The following is a 19,206-nucleotide window of genomic DNA, read 5'->3' as shown; positions in this document are numbered from 1 at the left end:
TCCTTTTTTTTTTTTTTTTTTTTTTTTTTTGTTTTCCCCAATACAGCAGGAACGACTTCAGCTGGACAGGCTGAAGAACCAGCTGTCTGATGCCATCCAGAGATATGGAGCTGTGCAGAAGGTAAGGGGCTCTCTCTTCCCCTCTTCAGTGCATGAATTTGGGATCATGCTAAGTGGGAGCAAGCGTGGCTCCCAGAGGTGTGCAACATCTGCATAGTGCTCATCTCCATAGCTGCTCACATGTAATCCCTCCCTCTTTTATTTTATCAGCCCAGTAGTGTATCATTATATTGAAATATGCACATGCATGTGACTGCTTAACAGCTCTGCAACAACAGCAAAAAAATACAAGAAATGGTGCCTTTTCAGGCTGTGTATCTAGTGGATGCTCAGGGGTACCCCTGGCTTAGCCATGACATTTTTGGGTATTTCTCCACTCAATAAGAGAGCAAGAAGTGGTTGCACAGCATCCCTTTCCCCTTCTCTGTTTGCAGATAATGTATGGGCAATGCTGATATTTATGCTAAATGTTAGCCCACTGTATGGCTGTGCCACTCTATGTGTCTGCCAGAAAGTTTCCAAATGCATCTTATGGGTTGGACCTGTCACAGAGATCAAGCTGTTTAATTAAACAAACAAAACCTGAACTCCAGCTCTTCCGTTAACATCTTGCTCTCCCACTTTACCCTGGGAGACTCCACTGATGTGCACATTTGCTTTGCTTTTAAACACTGTAGTAGCAGCCTAAATTTACCATCCTCAAACCACGTCTCTCTCCCACACTGCTACCTGCACATAACAAATCTGAACATTAAATCAAGTTCTGTGCAAATACAACCTGCACAAACTCTCATTGGTTTCTTATACTGCTACAGTGAGTTTGGGAAGAATATGCTGGAATTATACTGGTGTAGAGAAATTTGGCTGGTAACATAAACTTAATAACATATCTCTATTGGAACCACTCTGATTGATTACCCAACTTTTGCTGGCTATGATTAAAAAATAATAATAATTAAAAAAAAATATTCAGAAACTCAAGTATGGGGACTTTAAATGACTTTATCCCATTAAATGAGAGTTTGGAAGGATCCAGGTAAAGGACCCCACCCCTTTATGCACACACCTTTTTCATACTTTTTTAATGCTCATGAGTACAATCCATCTGAACTGTACGTGTGGCTTTTCAAAAAAAACCACAACTGTCATCAATTCAGAAGTGCCAAAATTAGCCACCACATTTTGTGAATGCCCGGTTGCGTCAGGAAACCAATCTGAGTGGTAAATTGCTACTTATCCACGTCCTAGCTGTCATTTCTTAAATATACGTTTCGGTTTTGATAACCTTGTCATTCTGGAAGCTTTGAAGACTTTTAATTCCTGCAAGACCAAACTTTTTCATGCAGTTATACTCCCTTTCTTTTTCTAAACAGCAAGAGCTTTGTCTTTGTCTTGTTCTTTAAAAAGCAGAAAAAATAACTTCATATGATTTCTTCCCTAAATATTTGTATTCTGTTTTCTGAACCATTTTCCTTCTTTTTTTTTTTCTTTTTTCTTTCCTTTGTTTCTTTTTGGTTGAACTGAATTTTATTTTCCTTTTTTACAGAAAATAGCAGAGAAATCCAAAGCTTTGCTTCCTACTGGGCAGAGAAGTAGCAAACAGGTAAGTTCGTGTGTGTCTCATGGAACTATTTTTCTGGTCTTTCTGGGGGTTTTGTCTACTCTGAAATTCAACAAAACAGTCCTGTACCCACTACCCTGGGAGCTGGGCTCCTAGGCTAAGTGAAATCACACTCCAAGTGTAATTTTGTCAAAGGAGGTGAAATGTTTTTTTATCAAAGCTCTGTCCTCAGTTTTAAGAGAAATCATGTATTCTGTGTTCTTCATCTACATTAAACTGTGGCTAACAACTATAAACATATGCAAATATAACCTTTTTTTTTCTCATTTTCTCCCCATATTAGGAAGTTTGTCAATAAACAAATACTGTATGTTGTCAGAGTATGTATAATTCTATGCTTATATTTAGATTCATGCATGCATTCATGTGTGTGTATTTATATATGATGAAATCTGTGTCTGTGCAAGTAAGTAACAAGGGTATAAATGTGTGCATGTGTATATAGGCATGTATATGCATATATATATACACATAGCAATACAAACACATATATACATATAAACGTGAGTGAGTTTAAGACATCTCCACAGATTTCCATGAGAGGTATGATGCTAGGAGATCAGTTAAGCTGTAGCATGAGTCAAGCAGAGAATAGGTTGTCCTTTCAAGTCCTACACACAGAACAGCTTTTAGGTGTTTGTACATGATATCTTGCAACCAAAAAAAACAGAACTGTATGTCTAATTTTACTAATTATTTTTGATACCCTTGATACTCTCATCTTTATCTCTTCTCTTCTCTTCTCTTCTCTTCTCTTCTCTTCTCTTCTCTTCTCTTCTCTTCTCTTCTCTTCTCTTCTCTTCTCTTCTCTTCTCTTTTCCTTTCTTTTCCTTTCTTCTCTTCTCTTCTCTTCTCTTCTCTTCTCTTCTCTTCTCTTCTCTTCTCTTCTCTTCTCTTCTCTTCTCTTCTCTTCTCTTCTCTTCTCTTCTCTTCTCTTCTCTTCTCTTCTGTTTCTTTTCTTTTCTTTTCTTTTCTTTTCTTTTCTTTTCTTTTCTTTTCTTTTCTTTTCTTTTCTTTTCTTTTCTTTTCTTTTCTTTTCTTTTCTTTTCTTTTCTTTTCGGGGTGGTTAACAGATTTGCTGCTTTTTTAATGACTCTTTTTTCCCTACCTTGTTGTACTACATGGTTTTCCAAATCCTCTTTAATGTGTATGTAAGAAATATTTGTAACACTAATGCTTCTTGGTAAGGGAGGGTAGTGATGTCACTGAAGACCCTACCATTAGGGTAAGTCAATGGACCAGAGCTTTAATATTAGATAGATTTTAAGCAGTTATGATTCATCATCAAACCTTGTTCTTACTTGCTTGGGTTTAGGTGTCAATGAACTGAAGGCCTTTGAGTTGCTAAAGTGCTATTGTATTCCTTTACCCTTGTGGAGCATTCCCAATGGCACTGCTGGATTGATTGTGTACAAACGTTGATTTTCAGCTATGCTTTTATAGAAATGTTATACGTTTTTTTGTGTGTGTGTGTCTGCCAACTGGTGATCAGTATTGGACACGAGAATTTTCTGTGGTCACAAATGGCATATTCTTGAATTATGGTCAAATCCCACAAATGTCAAACAGCCGTCTTAATGGTTGAGTTTGGGGGGAAGGAGGGTTATTTTGCACAATGTGGCTGTGATTTATTGTCATGCAATATATATCAAATTGCTTCTTGTGCTTTAAACCAACTGTGTTAGGCTACAACCTGTCAGTGGAGTGTATTACAGAGGTGGGAACAGCTCTGGTTTCACCAAGATCACCACATAGTTTCAAGGCCATGCCTATGCCACATGGTGTGGGACAATACCAACCATTAACCAGTGCTAATGGGATGAAGAGAACTAATTACTGCATAGCTGTTGTCCATCCCTGCACCTGGCATAAACCTAGATGCAATCAACTTTTTTTTTTTTTTTTTTTGTATATTGAAAGTATTTGATGACTCCAGAAAAAGCCTTCTCTGGGAGTGAGCAGAATTTAACAGAGGAAGAAAACATAAGGTTGGGTGAAAATCATTGAGGCAGACGATGGTGGGGTTAGAAGTAAAGGGAGGCTGGAGGAAGAGCAGGACAAACCCTTCTATATTGAAATGGGTAAAAATCCTACCCATTTGGAGTCTGTACAAGTAACAATTTGGTGTCAGTCAGGCAGCATCAGCAGAAAACATGTTAAAGTGGTTCAGCAAAAGTGTGTTGTAATATCTCCTTAGTGAGATGCTTCTGACTCTGAAGTAGGCTCACGCACTTGTTTGCATGTGCCTGGTATGGATGCTTACAAGGCTTTTCTTTCATGTGTATCATGCCCCAAAGCACATCCATTTTCATGCAGTGACACTTGCTCAGGCTGGGGACATGTAAGGTTTCATGCAAACTGCTTGAAAAGGGTGATGGTTAATTCACATCCATATCAGCTGCTCCCTATATATTTGCTGCTTTATGCGTGTCTTCTTTTGTTGCTCCGTCAAATATGAGAGAAATTGGATGTATGAAACCTGCTGAAGGGAATGCAGCGTGGTGACTGTATTACTTATTATTATTTGTCAGCTGCAGATTGGTCAGAACATACAAAATTATAGTTCCCACAGCAACTGTAACCGGACCAGCATGCGCATATATTACGGCATTAAAGTTACCGCTCTATACAGTAATGCAAAATACTACCTATGTTAAGGGGACCTGATTTATGGGTCTTGTGAGACTGTGTGGTCAACTTCTTCACTCTGGTGCTGATCCAGTCTTAATTCAAATACAGCTCGCCTGCAGGGCTTTGTTTTTATTTTATGTTTTATTTTATTGCAGCAAATTATAGGAGGTTTGAAGAATGCTAGTTTTTCCATATGGATGTCCATATAATTCCTCTCTTCCATTGGTGGGTGGGAGAGGTAAGGTGTTTGGTAGCATGGACTTTAATAAGAGAATAATTAATTCCCTAGACTCAAGTAGTAGGTACAATAAGTAACAATTGGAAAGTGAAGCTTCAGAATTATTCTCCTGCCCATTGTGGTTTGCTGTAAGAAATGTTTAATTGTGTTTATTTATTTATAAAAGCAAAAGAAAGGCATTGATCCAAAATTCCTTGAAGCCTGAAGTTATATAAATTCTTAATCAAATATATGTTTGTATGAATGTATTTGTGTGTAGACAAATCAATTTAGTTCTATAGCTGTGTTATGTATTGAAAAACATGAATTTTTACAATGCTAAATGATCATTGTTGAAAGTGAGTTGTGGCAAATAATTGCAAAAATCCCTTTCACTTGAATCCATTAAACCAATTTTAAATATTCACCCGGTGGCCAAAATGAGACCTCGGAAGTCTCATTAGGAGAGTGCACAGGGGAATCCTGGAAAGCAGCACTTCTGTTTCCCTTTTCATGTTTGAGAAATGCTGTTGCAGAGATGGTGAGGTGTTTGGTGGTACACCAGTCCAGGGATGGTCGTCTCCAGTTCCTCCCTATGTATGGGGCAGAGGTCCCTTGGATGCCACCTTCTTCCCCTTGGAGTGACCTTGGTGCAAAGCATCTATTCGTCCTTCCAGACACAGAGCCCACTGGGGTAAAAAGGTATTTTGTGTGTCCCCCAGCAGCCCAGGACAGCCTGGTCAGAGGTAGAAGAGGTTGAACAGCTAGATAGACCTTTTCCTCTTGGAATGAGTCCATCCCACAGGGCAGCAGCTGGGTATAATAAAATATGATAATGTTCTGTGTAAGCACGGAATAGATCATCCATAATATTAAAGTAATAAATGATAGCCTGCAGAAAATCCACAAGATAGCCAATAATCTCTCTGAGCACAGGCAGTGAAAAGAATCTTTCTTTTTAATTATTTTTAATTATTTTTCATCTCACATCATCTCCTTCCCGTTGAAAGAAGAATATGTTATTGTGCCCATGGTTGAACAAGTTCAAGTGATATTTAACCCAGCAGCGGTCTACACTAAAAAACTTTGGGCTGCTAAGGACCTGTCCCTGGCAGTACCTAGCAGGGATAGCGTATATTGTGCATCATCGTTGCATCTGTGACATGTTTTTAGACGATCTCCATCTCTCCTGGATCCGCAGTGACCACACGGGGCCATTTACCTTCTCTGTTCTTGAAGGGGAAATTTGAGTTTCTCACCATTTGAACTTTGTAGCCAATTTCCCCAAAGGACTGGGAGAGGGGAAGGAAAGCTGAGGAATGAGTTTTAAATTGAAACCACGTCAAAAATCTGAAGAGACTTTTTTTTTTTTTCTTTTTTTTCTTTTTTTTTTTTTTAAGAGGAAACTTTCCTGGCAATTTTTAGAAATCAAAATTACAGTAATTCTCATAGTGTAATGGCACCCCTCTTCATTTCCTGTCGCTCATGGGAAGAGGGAAGGATAATTACTGCTCTGGGATATGGCAGTTGCCAAAAGAGATGCCTTTGTCTCTTATTCCATAAGACTACTTGACCCTTTTCACAAAGGTTAGTAAATTATGTTTCTTAGAAGCAGAAAAAAATGGGTAATAAACCTCTATTTGCATTACAAGCTTCTTTCTCCTAACTGCATCAATTTATTCATGCTTTAAATGGACTTCCTTATCACAGGAAGCATCCTTTCTCTCTTTCTTCCTGTGTTTATGAAGTTGTTCTTTTTATGTGGTTAGAGAGAAATTCTCATTTTGGGGCAGCAAGATCCAATCCTTGCCTTTATGGGAGAATAATTTCTTGGCAATAATATCTGCATAAACTGCATATATGTATGTGTGTGTGTAATGACTGCAGTGACTTGGGCTTCTGTTTTTGCAGGGTCCTTATCGTGGTAGATAATAAGCTCAGCTATTGGATTGTGCCACCCGGAGGATCTCGCAGGCTAAGCAAATGCCAGCAGGCTATTTTGAATGATAATTAACAATGACTTTGTAATGCGATAGGTGCTCTTTGTGCTGGAAGTCCAAAGCCCAGTCTGAAACTGGCTTCCACTTCTTGAGAGGTTGCGGCGTGTATTTTTCTGAAATGCAAAATGGAATTTTACACAATCAAAATAAGGCTTTTGCCCTGACAAATGGAGCTTTTTATTTACTCATTTATTTTATTGACTCCAACATCTTATCTTAGCACTCATCCCAGATCCTAATGTTCCAGTCTGGCTGGTATATCTTAGGTAATCAAGCTTTAGCTTTGGCGATAATGTATCTTCCATGTGTGGTGGTAATTGCTATGCCTTTTCAAGGTCATTTTGAATGCAGCTACTTCTGTAAAAGGTGTTATTTCAATAACATCAACTTTGTTTTAGATGAGTGTACATCCATTAAGAGCCATATTCTAATCAGCCCACTCCTCTTCTTAGGGCTGTCAATAAGGAGCAGTTAAATCACTTGGCTATTTTTTCTCAACTTTATTTATGCGTGGGCATTTTTTTAAGGCAATTATTAAAGCATTTTTCCTAAACAATATTATATATATATATGTCTTTCTCTGATAGAAGAATTTAATAAGTGGGCTGAAAGATATTAAAATCTTTTTTTTTTTTTCCATGGTCCCTATGTTCCCAGTGAAGATGCCAGTGGGCTTTATCGAGACAGTACTTGACTGACTAACCACTAAACTCCCTCTCTGACACATCAGGGACGCAGCATCTTGCAACTGTGGGAGTTAAAATGAAGAATCCTCCCTCCATGCTTGCTTGCGATGAAGCCCTTGGACAAGTGCCCATGTTCCTCGTGCTGTCTGCAGATGCGCACACGTTTGGTGGGGCAGCAGGCCTCAGTGCTGCGTGTAAAAATGAACAAGAAAAGCTCCAAATCCCACTAAAAGGAGGGTATTTGCAAACAAACAAATTAAGCGAACAAAAAAATAGTCTTCTAAGAACCCATAGCACCTTATTTTGTGGAAGGAGAAAAATAAGAAAAGACCAAATCCATCCCAAGCTGCCATTTCTGAAATCTCCCCAGCAACCTCAGCACTGTGGATTTTCCCTAGCAATCAGCTGTCAAGCTCCTTTCGTGGCATAAGCCTGCATTGCTTGCCAGCTTCTGCTGATTTAGCTAAAAACTGCAGCTGCCTATATCTGCACCTGACCAAAAAGTTTTGTACTCATTAACTGGGTTTTCCGTTTTTTTCTTTTTTTGTTTTGTTTTGTTTTGTTTTGCTTTGTTTTGTTGTTCTCCTTTTTCCCATTTTTTTTTTTTTAATTTTATTTTAATTTAAGTGAGAAAGGACAGAGGTTTTTATGTGGGCAGAGGATGAAGGCAGAGCGTTTCTTTTATTTCTTTTCTCCTCCACATCTCAACTGATACCCATGTTATTATTCCTCCATAGGAATAATAACAGAATAATTCCTCCTCATAGACATAGCACTGCAAATACTTAAGTACTTTTCCTTCCAATGCTTGTGCCAGCTGCCTGGGAAGTTGCAGTGCTCCTTTCTCCTCCCGGGTGCTAAATTTAAAGGATGTTGCAAATACCAATCTTTCCTTTCATGCAAAGTCAGCTCATTTGTGGAAGGGGCTGCTGTGCCCAGAAAGATGGGAAAAGCCATCGTCACCCTTGGCTAGTGAGGGTCCATCCTGACAGCCCTGTAAGAGGAAGGCAAACACAGGCAAATACAGGCCATAAGCTCAGAGCTGGTGCATGTAGGCTGGGTCTGTAGGACACCTGGACCACAATGCTGATAGTGTAACATTAAAAAATTCATCCATGTATTGGTCTGCCAGCTTGAATTTTGTTCACTCTAGTTCAGTGTGTGTGTGTTTTTTTTTTTTTTTTCCCTCTGCTATATATTCCCTTTTTAAAAAATAATAATAATAAAAAAATCATTCTCCTTTGCAGAAGCCTGATGACGCAGTAATCAAGTGAAAGTAGTTCCACTTGCTGGTGTGATGTGGATGCTTGTACGACCTCGTGCATGCCCTCCACTTCAACCCTACCTTGCAGAAGTTGCACTGCAGCAGTCTAAATTGACTTTTGCCCTGGCAAAGATCACACAGTAACTGGAGAAACAAATGTGAAACCTTACTGAGTGTGTCACCTTGCTCCAAAGTGAATGCAGTGTTATTTAATACATTTAAAACCCCCTGTGGAGATGGATTATTGAAAGGAAGGAAATTGTATTCTTCTAAACCCACTCTGATGGCTGCATTTATCACGATTAAATGTGAATGGCAATGGTATTTTCCCATGACAAAATATATTTGAAAATAGGTTAACCCTTGGCTCGCCAGGGTGAAAAGTAAGACTTGGTGACCTTTCTAGGCTCCATTTGATTTCTTTTCATGGTCTAAATAACCAATACTGTGTCCACGATATGATTCAGTTATTTAACCCCCTTGGCTCTTATGTAGAGGGCACTGCTGTTATCACCACTATAATATATATCGTCTGTGAAATGCTGTGTGATGCCCCAAATCCACCTGGCATGGTAAAACAACCTGGCTATCTCAGATTTTTAGGACTGATCACAATTATTCCTGATTTACTGCAAACACAAAAACAGTCTTCTAATTAGGATTCTTTGTTCTGCTGCTTCGTTCTGGTGCTTGGCTGAAAACTATAACCCAGGTTTGCATTATTTTGCCAAATTAAGCTCTCGCTGACGTTTGGATTTATTGTGGAGTTTCATCTTCACTTCTCATTCCCCCAGGATGCTCAAACACCTTTGGAATTCAATCATAAAGCTAGGCATATATCAGAGAGGGGATTTATATATAGTTGCTTTATAAAGTACAGCGGGATCTTTGAGATAAGGGATGTGCTGCAGATGGTGTTTCAAACGGTTATTTTTAAGCTGATAGCAATAGCCTGTGTGATAAATAAAATAAATGTGCGTGCAGATGAGCACAGGCGGTGGTTCTCCCTTATAACTCTCCCTCCAATTTGAGAAGGCGCCTGGGCAGCAGATAATTCCCTTAAGTTAAAGAGGCTTCTCCAGCTGTGTGTGACTGTCCCAGCTCTGAACTGAGATGGTTCCCAGCACGTGCTGCAGGTGAAGCCTGCTGAAAGCTCCCAGGACATGCTCACATATGCATAGATGGGAATGAAGAGACTAAACCCTGAGCGTTTCTCAGCACTGGTACTATCATGAACAAATCAGTGTCATGGGGCTGGTACCTGCTCAGCATCACCCCTGCGATTCCTCCTGCTTGTGGATGGATCCCAGGGGGAGCGATGCAGCCAAGCCAGCACAGGGCATTCGCCTCCTGGGGGTGTTAAAAGAGGCAGTTCCTCATTCCAACAGCGAGCTGCCAAAAATGCTTCTTACTGTGCCCCCTGCGGTAAAACACAGCAAAACTTTGCAGCATCCCATTTGTTAATCCCACCTTAGTTAAAGCAGTGTTACCATGCAGTGTGCTGGGATGAGCATTAAGCAGGTATTTATGCTTATTATAATTATTATTATTTATATTCAAGTGATGGGTAGGAGCCTTGAAAAGATTAATTGGGCCCCATGAATCTTGCGAGTCCCTTCCAGCTCGGGATATTCTATAATTCTGTGATAGCAGACACCTGGACTGTGATAAGTTCAGACACTGAGCAAAGCAGAGCCATCCTCCTGCTCCAACTTGTGCAATTTCCCAAAGCAGAACTCAAGGATAAGAGGTGTGATGCGTTCCTCAACTCCCTCCTGTATGGAGACTTAGAGGTGGGGAAGCCTATAGGGTTTATTCCTCTGCATAGAGAAACTGTCGGGAAATAGGACAAAAACACTTATTTCCATGGACTTGGCTTTCCATGGGGATAAGGTGAAGATCTTGCTTCCAATCTGTGCAACACGTTATCAGTTATGGTTTGCGTCCCTAATTTCATTTGTTTAAAATGAAGAGCTCCAGTATTGTCTTCCACCTTCACTCAGACTCTAAGCTCCTGGATGTCTGTGACCTTGCACACTTCCACGTCCCCTTTACATTTTTTCTGTATGGGAATACTTTTTCATGAAGAGGTTAATACTGGCATGATGAGAAACAGAAATTTAGCTCAAGAAAAAAAAAAATAAACAAGACGCCAACAAACAAAAAAACCAAAACCAATTAAAAAAAAGAAAAAAAAAAGAAAAAAAAAAGTAAAGCACCTGCTTGCAAGCACAACTGATTTCTGGTAAGTGAGGAAGGTGTTAAGGTGTTTTGGTGTTTTCTCCCTTTCTGTGCCCAGCAGTTGGTAATTGGTGAGGTGATTTGAGGAAAGAGAGTGGGAATTTGGCTTTGTATGCAGGGTGACATACTGACCTCTTCTGGAAGCCCAGGACCAGGAAGTCTGACGGCCACAGTGTGTGAGCTGCCTCGATGACCCCGATATTCAAACACAATTAAAAGCATCAGTGATGAACTGGGTACAGAAAAAAAAGCCTTTTCCAGGAGTTGCTGGGGAAGCTGCAGATGCTGCACATTCCGGAGTGCCATCTGCTGGCACAGGATTCCCCAAATCAGATACAGGAGCCTTGTTTTAGTGTGCTCGGATGAGAGCAGCAGTAGAGAAGGCTTGACAAACCATCAATGTTTGTTGTTGCTTAGCACTGAGATGGGATAAAATCTGCATGGAGGTGGGGTGCGTTAGGGGCCAAGAGCATGTGCTGAAGTGATGGGAGAGAGGGAAGCACATTGACAGTGGGTGCAGTATGGAGTTGTGCTGATCTGTGAATTTAACAGGTTCCAAACGATTTAAATTAACAATAAACCTCAGCTCAGCTGTGTGAATACGAGGTAATGGGGATATCAAGGGGTTTTCATGGTGGTGTGCACGTTCTGGATGCTTGCCTGGTTGGAGCCGTCAGACAAGCATGGGCTAGGAGAAAAAAAAAAAAAAAGGCAAGAGAAGGGGTTTTATGGACAAGCAAAGGGAAGGATGATGCACTGTTCAAGAGGAAGGAAAGAACTCTTTCTTTTTGCTTTAAAATGTTCAGTTTGGGATAGGCATTTTTTTTTTTCCTTTTTCTTTTATATGCTTTGTCCCTCATATTGTAATTTTACAAATTTGCATCTGTTCCACGTAGGATTTCATTTGTGTTCTTGTCCTGCACTAAAGCTGCTTCTTTTGAGATGCTTTATTTATTTATTTATTTATTTATTTATTATTTTTGTCATTGCTCTTGATGATATCCATCACTATAAAACCTTTTTCTCTTCCTAGTATTGCTTCCAAGATTTCAGGCATTGCCCCCTGTAGAGACCTAAGTTCACACAAAATCCCTTTAATTGCCCTTTGGCCATCTTGATTTTCTCCTTCTGCAATCTTGAATCTCACAACTCACCAGTGGTGCTTCGTCCCCTGCCTACAGCTGTAAAAGTCTGGAAATAATTATAAAATATAAGGTAGTCATCCAAAGAAAAGAACAAGTCAAAGAAGCATAGTAAAGGAGTTTGTGTTTTTCTTTGTTTGCTTTGGTTGTTGTTGTTACTTTTTTTTTTTTTTTTTTTTAAATGTTTTATTAGGCTTCTTTGTTTATGAACAAATGATGCTACTTAATTGATGCAAAACAGGAGGAGATGAGCTGGGAAATTCTTCAATGCTGATTTTTTAGTAAATATTTCTGAAGGTCTGAAGCACTTTGTAATTTAAGATATTTCAGCTCTACTGGGGAAAGAACCCATCCCTGTTTTACAGAAAAGGCAGAGGTAAGATGAAGAGTGTAGGTCATAGAACAGGTTATATTGAGCCTAAGGGATTTGACTTTGTCATTGCAGTAAGCACAAAGTATTTGTTCCCAGCCTATCCTATGCCATGAGTTATCAGTTTTGTTTTGTTGTGTTGTTGTTTTTTTTTTTATTATTTGGGATACTCAGAAGGAAATGGGGATTGGCGGGTCTGAAGGTGCATACTTTTGATATGTAAGGAGTCTGAGGAGTACATGTTCCATGGGTTTGTTTAACCACTGTTGAGTATTGGAGTACTAGGTAAGGGATTGGGAGTAGACATGCAGAGTTAAATCAAGAACTTCTGGATATAGTGTCTTTGTGGTGTGGGGATTTGAGGAACATCCCCTCCTGTTCTCAGTAGTGTCATTGGCCCTGCTTACAGAGTAGGAAAGATGGGAAGGGGAATGAAACTCTTACAGTGAGGTCCATCTCCTATGGCTTCTTCGTAAATGTTATGTAATCATAATAGGCATTGACAGGAAGGGATTTTACAAAAGGAGTGACGAGCTGCATTGCTCAGTTCATTCCACTGAATTTCTACTGAAGAGTATGAATGAGTCAATGAATGAGTGAGGTATTTCATATTTATCCAACATCATTACATTCAGCGGCTCTGAATTTTCCTTTTGATATCCTCCATTAATTCCCAGCATCTCAGCAGGGAACAAGTCAATCTCCTTGTTCTCTGGCACAACTATTTGGTGAGAAGGTTACTGATAAGCTGTAAATTAGCTTCCATATGTTCTGAATGCAAAGATATACATGGAGTTCTTTACATACCATGCCAAGTGGCTCCTCTTGGCAGGTCGCTCCTCCAAATATGACAAAGAGGACTTTGGCTTCATTGCAGAACAAGCGATGCTAGAGGACCGCTTGTCTGCAAAACCTTTTACATCAGGAAAATTCCTTGCACCGTGATTCACTCATGCCATATGTGGAGAAATTAAATTCTGGGTGAGATGCATGAAGGAAACCCCACAGGAGAAGGAATGATTTGGCAGCTGATCTGTAGAGCTCTTTCAGCCACCTCTAAAGAAAATGCTGTGATGCCAGTATCAGTTTCATTACACATCTGGGCTTGACTCATCTGTTACAGTAAAAGAAGAAAGAAACCCAAAGAAATAATTAAAGTTCATTATTGCATAGATATGAAATAGCATTATTAAGTATCTACCTCACACTTATTTATAACCCTTCTTCCTGACAGAGCCTGACATGTTTCGCAAACACCACTGAATGATTATATATTCTTTGCCCAAAATCTGAGGATGTTGCTCTGCATTTTATTCATCACTTGTTCAGTCAAAATTTATGTTCCTGCACAATCCATGCATTTTCTGAGATCTCTTTGTGTAGGTACATTACTCATGAGACCTGTGAGGCATATTTAGAGCAAGTTGGGGTGGAAGGACTTGAATTTCTTTTTGAGAATGCTGACACATTCTGAGGAGTGCTGGACTGGGCACTGCTACAGCATGATAAGGTGAGACTGGAGGAGAATACCACCATTGTCACTCCAATCCAATAGGCACGTCTTGGTTAGCAGGATATGGTTATCAATGACGATGCTTGTCAAGGACAACAGAATCATCATGACTTCTCTTTGAAAAATAATCTGGGGTGATGGGTGGTGCCTAATGCTCAGAACATTTTAAAACTTTAGCAAAACTCAGGCAAATGTAGTTTCCTGAAAAATTAACCCACATGTCAACATCCTCGAGAGTCTGACTTAGGATGTGTTTCAAGGACTTAGAGGTAAGTCAGCATCAAACTGGTCTCACCCCTTTCCATTTTCCAAATATAACACAAGAAGATTTTTTTTTTTTTCCAAAGGTATGAATTGGATAAGTGCCTTTGGTATATTAGCACAACTGTGTTTGAGCTAAGCAGCACCACGGGTAAAAGCATGGATGGTGGAAGGAAATGCAAGGACCCCAGAAGAAAGATATAGTAAACCTGTGAGGCATTTAAAAACATTGAGCCAGATCCCTGTGCCTCTACTGATTGGAAGTGTCACCACCCTCCACAGGCAGTTTCAGTGGTACATAGAGTACTTTCAAGGGAGAAAGTCAGTGTGAAACCTAACAATTATGTTAAAGTACATGGTGATATTATGGACTTAGTCAGCATCCACAACTGGGCATGGAAAATAAATGTCCAGCATTAAATCTGTCAACAGTTTCCTCACTTGTTCTAATCACAGATCAGCAGACAATTTAGGATTTACCTTTAAAGAGTGTTTTTTCAATGATTTTCTTTTCACCATTTTTTTCTATTACCACTTTTGCCATTTTCTCTATTGCCACTTACTGTGGCAAAAAAGTTTCCTTTCCAGAAGGCAGGAGGAATGTTTTCAGCTAGTTCTGCCTCTTTCTCTGTTACCGTCTCTCCTCCTCCCCCATCTCTTACTTATTCCCCTCCGTAGAAATTTTGGTGAAGAATTGATAGCAAAGAGTGTTGAAGCCAATTCCTTGCCATGTGTTCCCCGGTTTATAGCATGTGATACGATCAGTTACATTTCTGCCCATAGCCATACTATTAATGTTTAAATTGTGCTTATTGACATAATGAAACCTACTGTGAGACTAACAATATAAATATGCTGAAGGAACAGCTAGGAAAACAAGATAAGAGTATCTCAGCACCCAGGGAACATTCACAGGGTGGAGAGTAATAGTGAACATTATTTATTTTGCTCATCAACAATTTTTCAACGAAAGCAGTTTTAAAAAGTGTGGCAGTTCTCAGCATATTAAGTGTGCAGCTCTGAAACAAATTGGGATTAGCTTGTATAGTGACTCCTTTCTGTGTAGTAGCAAACTACTTCTGGCTAAAGCTTTCGTTTATCAAGTTCTTCTCTTGACTGAGCCAATGGAGGCTAAAAGCACGTTCTGTGTACATTGCTGTCTTTTCTATTTTGAAATATGAAGAAAGCCAACAGTCCTTGACTGTGAATGATTTTTTAAGTCTTAGTACAAACTCATTGAGGGCTTTTTCCTCTTCTACTTCATTTCAGATACTAGTATGAGTCCTCCCAATATGTTAACCAAATATAACAATGAAGTCCCTTCTTCAAGGCTCTCACCATCTAATAGACTGATGTTTTGAAGGAGCTGCACACGACATCGTGGGTCTAATTAAATAAAACCTATAATGAAGGGATATCAAATGGGGTTGAGCAGGGACTGGGAGTGCAAATGGCAAAATGCAGTCCATTTTCTATTGATCTTTTGCCTGGTTCCTACAATGTCTTTTAGGAGAATGGGGTAGTCTTTTTGTAGAGAAGAGTAGTAAACTTCATTACTCAAAAATGTAATTGTGTGCAATGATAAAAAGCAGCCCGCTGAAACAAAACAAGCAGGTTTAGTTCAGGTATTTAAAAGAAATAATTAGATGTGATGAAAGCAAATAAAGGTAGTAAACAATTTTCAAGGAGTTTTCAAGAGAAGAAAAAGAGTCAAAAAACACTCATTGAGATCCATGAGAATTTTGCCATAAGCTTCACAAAGATCAAAATTCAGCCTTCAGCCACTAGATCCTAGAAATTTTAAGTCTGTTTTCTTGCTGATATTCTTTTTCTTGGTCAGGGCCTCTGCTTGTAACATGAAAGCACAGCCAGGATCATGGGAGGAGAGGAAGGTGGAATTCGTGAGGAAGCCAACTTTAAAATAGCTTCTTCTCCACTTTGGTACATCATTCTTGGGTCATACTGGTCCTCCCTTGACTGATTTAAATTGACTTTGAGGCTTCTTCCTGCCTCTTGTTTTGTTCTGAACACTAAATCCTGGAGAAGCAAAGACTTCTTGTCTGGCTTGAGCACATTTCATGGATAATCTCTGTGTCTGTTCTCTAGGCTCTATAATGTCTTCAAAAGACACAGCATTGAGCATCTGCTTTCTCCTCTCTCCCAACCATCAGTTTGTTTCTTATGAAATATTTATTAAGAGAATGATATTTGCAGGCAGAGAAAGAGATAATTCATGCGAGCAATCAGCTCTGGGTTAACTGGAGAATGAAAATGTCTTGGACCGTAGCAAAAACTCATAATCAAAGGGCTCCCCAGCTATCCATCAAACAATCAATTACTGTATCCATTAGTCCCCTTTCACCACACATTAGAACAATTTACTAGACATGCTAATGTTCGGGTCATTGCTCCTTAAGGATGAGCAAATAGCAGAGGCATCTATCAAAGTTTTGATGCTGTGTGATCTCATACAGTGTGAATATATGGCTTAGATCACTTTATATCCTCATGGTATCATTAAGACTATTAAGGACCTCGTCTGTGGGGGGCATGCTGCTTGCCTCCAGCAGCTCAAGGAAACGTCAAAAGAAATTCTACATTTCATATGGCATCTCTGTGGTGAGATAGAGGGTCATTCTGTGTGAAACATGAATAAACAAACTACGCATCAGAAAAACAGTGGTGTTTTTGTCACTTGTTAGTTATGCTGTTCAGATTAATTGCCAGCACATTTTCTATTCTTAGATATGCTGGGGGGGGGACGGAGGATTTTTCCAGGAAGATGGAATCCAGACAAGATAACACCCCAGAACAGTCTTGTTTTAGTCTTCATCCAGCAGCAGATAAATCTAGTGGGTTGTCAGACCATGTGTGTTGGAGAAATCTATGCTAATATTTCCACAGCATAGATTTTCACCAATGAAGGAAGCAACATTCCTTCTACAGCCAGTGAAGAGAAATAGACACTCAGCAGATAATGTATTCACATCCTAAAGCACTTATCTGAATTAACTAGGATGGATTGTTCTCTGGAGTCAGGGGGGAAGCAAAATATTTTTTTTTTTTTTTCCCTCCTCATAGTCTCCCTTGGTTGGGATTCATCTAGCCAAACCTTGGCATGTGCCATCTAGGTCTCTACCTCTGAGCCTAAAATTGGAGGCTCCCTTTGTAGTCAATGATACAATCTCATGTGTTAAGTAGCTGTCAATCTTTTTAATCTGGAGCATAGGGCTCTAATCTCCATTGACTTTATTGACCGTGTCTCCACTGAATATAACGGGAGTCTTAATAAGGAGTTTGGAGGTCAGTGCTTGCCAGATATGTAAAGCTTGGTGAGGTGGATTTCTCGAAGTTCAATTTGGCTGCTGAGTTCAGACATAAATATGTACTGTGCAAACATCTCAAATTACTTTAAGACTGATCCCACATGCATCTATACCTCTAGACCTGATCTGGTGGCACAAACTGGTTTCTAGCTTCAGTTAACTGTTAGCAGCATATAACTCCTTAGCTCCAGTAGCAGCACATAGCTCTTTGGAAAATCAGGGGAGAAAAGGCAAAAACAAACAAACAAACAAAAAAAACTCTATGCTGTTTTGAGTAGACAGGAGCAGGAAGAAATAAACTCCCTATAAATATCCTTCCTGTGGTTCCCTGTGGTATCTTTCTCCCCTATATGTTCATGGATCCTTGGACAAAAAGAGAGGACAGAGCTGGTGGGTACGTGCATGATGCTGTGCACACACTTGTATCTGTTAGCAAGGAGCATCTTGTGCAGTGTGATGTCTTAGGTTATGTAACAAAAAGCTTGTGTTCATGCATACAAAGGAACATGTAGGAGCATGTAGGAAAGCCTGAGCAATACCCTGCCCTCTCCTGGTCGGCCACAGAGGGCAGCGGGATGAGGCTGTTGGTGCCATTTGTGTTTGGGTGGGTGAAGATGTGCCTGTCGGTGTGGATACATATGGCCAGTTGTTTGTATGTGTTGTATGCATGTGTGCCCACTGCAAATACATGCTCACCCTTGCTGCTGGTTGGATCTGTGGGCATGGGGCTGCCAGATTTTGGCACTAAGCAGTTATTTCATATGGTATTTCGAAGCTTGAGCTATAATCTAGCCATCAGAGCAAGAGCAGGAAGCTGTCCACTTTCCACTAAGAGCATCTTTTTCCAGTGTGGTTTTGGAGACAGAGGTCTCTTTCAGGGAGTGAAATATGATTTTAATTGAGGGAGTATGTCCTAGCCTTGCAGAATCTGTTCATTTCTCCTTTATTGCTGTAGGAATGGAAAGTATCCAGATTCGAGCCCTTGGAGACTAGGTGGAATAGTTAAGAAAATTACCGAGAAGCAAGCAACCAACCAAAAACGCATGCAGCAGTTTTCAGAGTACACTCTAACATGTGACAAAATTCCTCCGGTGTTTGCACGAAAGTTTCTGACAGGCGTAATTTTATGGCACAAGCAATCAAATCTGCCAGCTAATGGCTTGGGAAGGGTATTGGCATGTACAGAGAGATCAAAAAAGAATCCAAACAGAGCATAGAATATAAAGCATCAGATGAGAAAATGAGGGAGATAAATTAAGTAGTTTAGAAGAGATTACCAAAAAAAAAGATGTTTTTACAGTCTATAAATACTTTCAAGGTGAAAATATAGATGAAGACTGGGTGGATTATTCACCAAGTTAAATGATAGAAGTCAGAATGGCCTAATGTTGGGAAAGAAACATGTAGGTTTAGTGCTAAAGCTAATAAGGAACAATTGTGTTGATCGTTTATGTCGCATCAGTTTGGCAAGTGAATAGTACAGTACAAAATAGTACAAATAGTACAAAAGTAAAATAAATAATAATAAAGTTCCAATAAAAATGCGTGGTAGAAATTATCCAAATCTTTATCTGTGGCCTCTCCTGCTTTTGACGCAGTTAAGATATTGTCCTGACGTTCACTGAAAAAATGAACATAATTTGGGCAATTTTGTTACATGTCACATTCCGGAGGCACTGAGCTGAAAACCTTTCAGCATTTTTTATCTTAATCCCTTCCCTGAATGTTTTGTTTTGCAAACATTTTAGGTAGCTTTTTCAATCCTCATGAAAGCCTCCATGAAGCCCATATGCTAACGGTGTGGTGTGGGACTGAACGGCTGAGCTTAAAAAAGGTTAGCAGCTCTCCAAATGTATGGCACAGAGACAGCATGG

The 19,206-nt window shown here is 39.7% G+C and overlaps 1 protein-coding gene across 3 annotated transcripts in view; it reads left to right on the top strand.

The window, feature by feature from the left end:
* TSNARE1 (t-SNARE domain containing 1) overlaps positions 1-19,206 on the top strand; it is a 452,412-nt gene that overhangs the window by 203,479 nt on the left and 229,727 nt on the right. For all 3 annotated transcript variants that reach the window (XM_082752775.1, XM_082752776.1, XM_082752777.1), the window contains 2 exons: positions 47-121; positions 1,607-1,663. In XM_082752775.1, coding sequence (XP_082608901.1) covers positions 47-121; positions 1,607-1,663 — 132 coding nt within the window. The remainder of the gene's footprint in view (positions 1-46; positions 122-1,606; positions 1,664-19,206) is intronic.

Source organism: Aythya marila, assembly GCF_965140915.1.
Source record: "Aythya marila genome assembly, chromosome: 2".
Lineage (NCBI taxonomy): Eukaryota > Metazoa > Chordata > Aves > Anseriformes > Anatidae > Aythya > Aythya marila.
The sequence above is the reverse complement of the archived record's forward strand: the minus strand, read 5'-3'. Positions and strand labels throughout refer to the sequence as shown.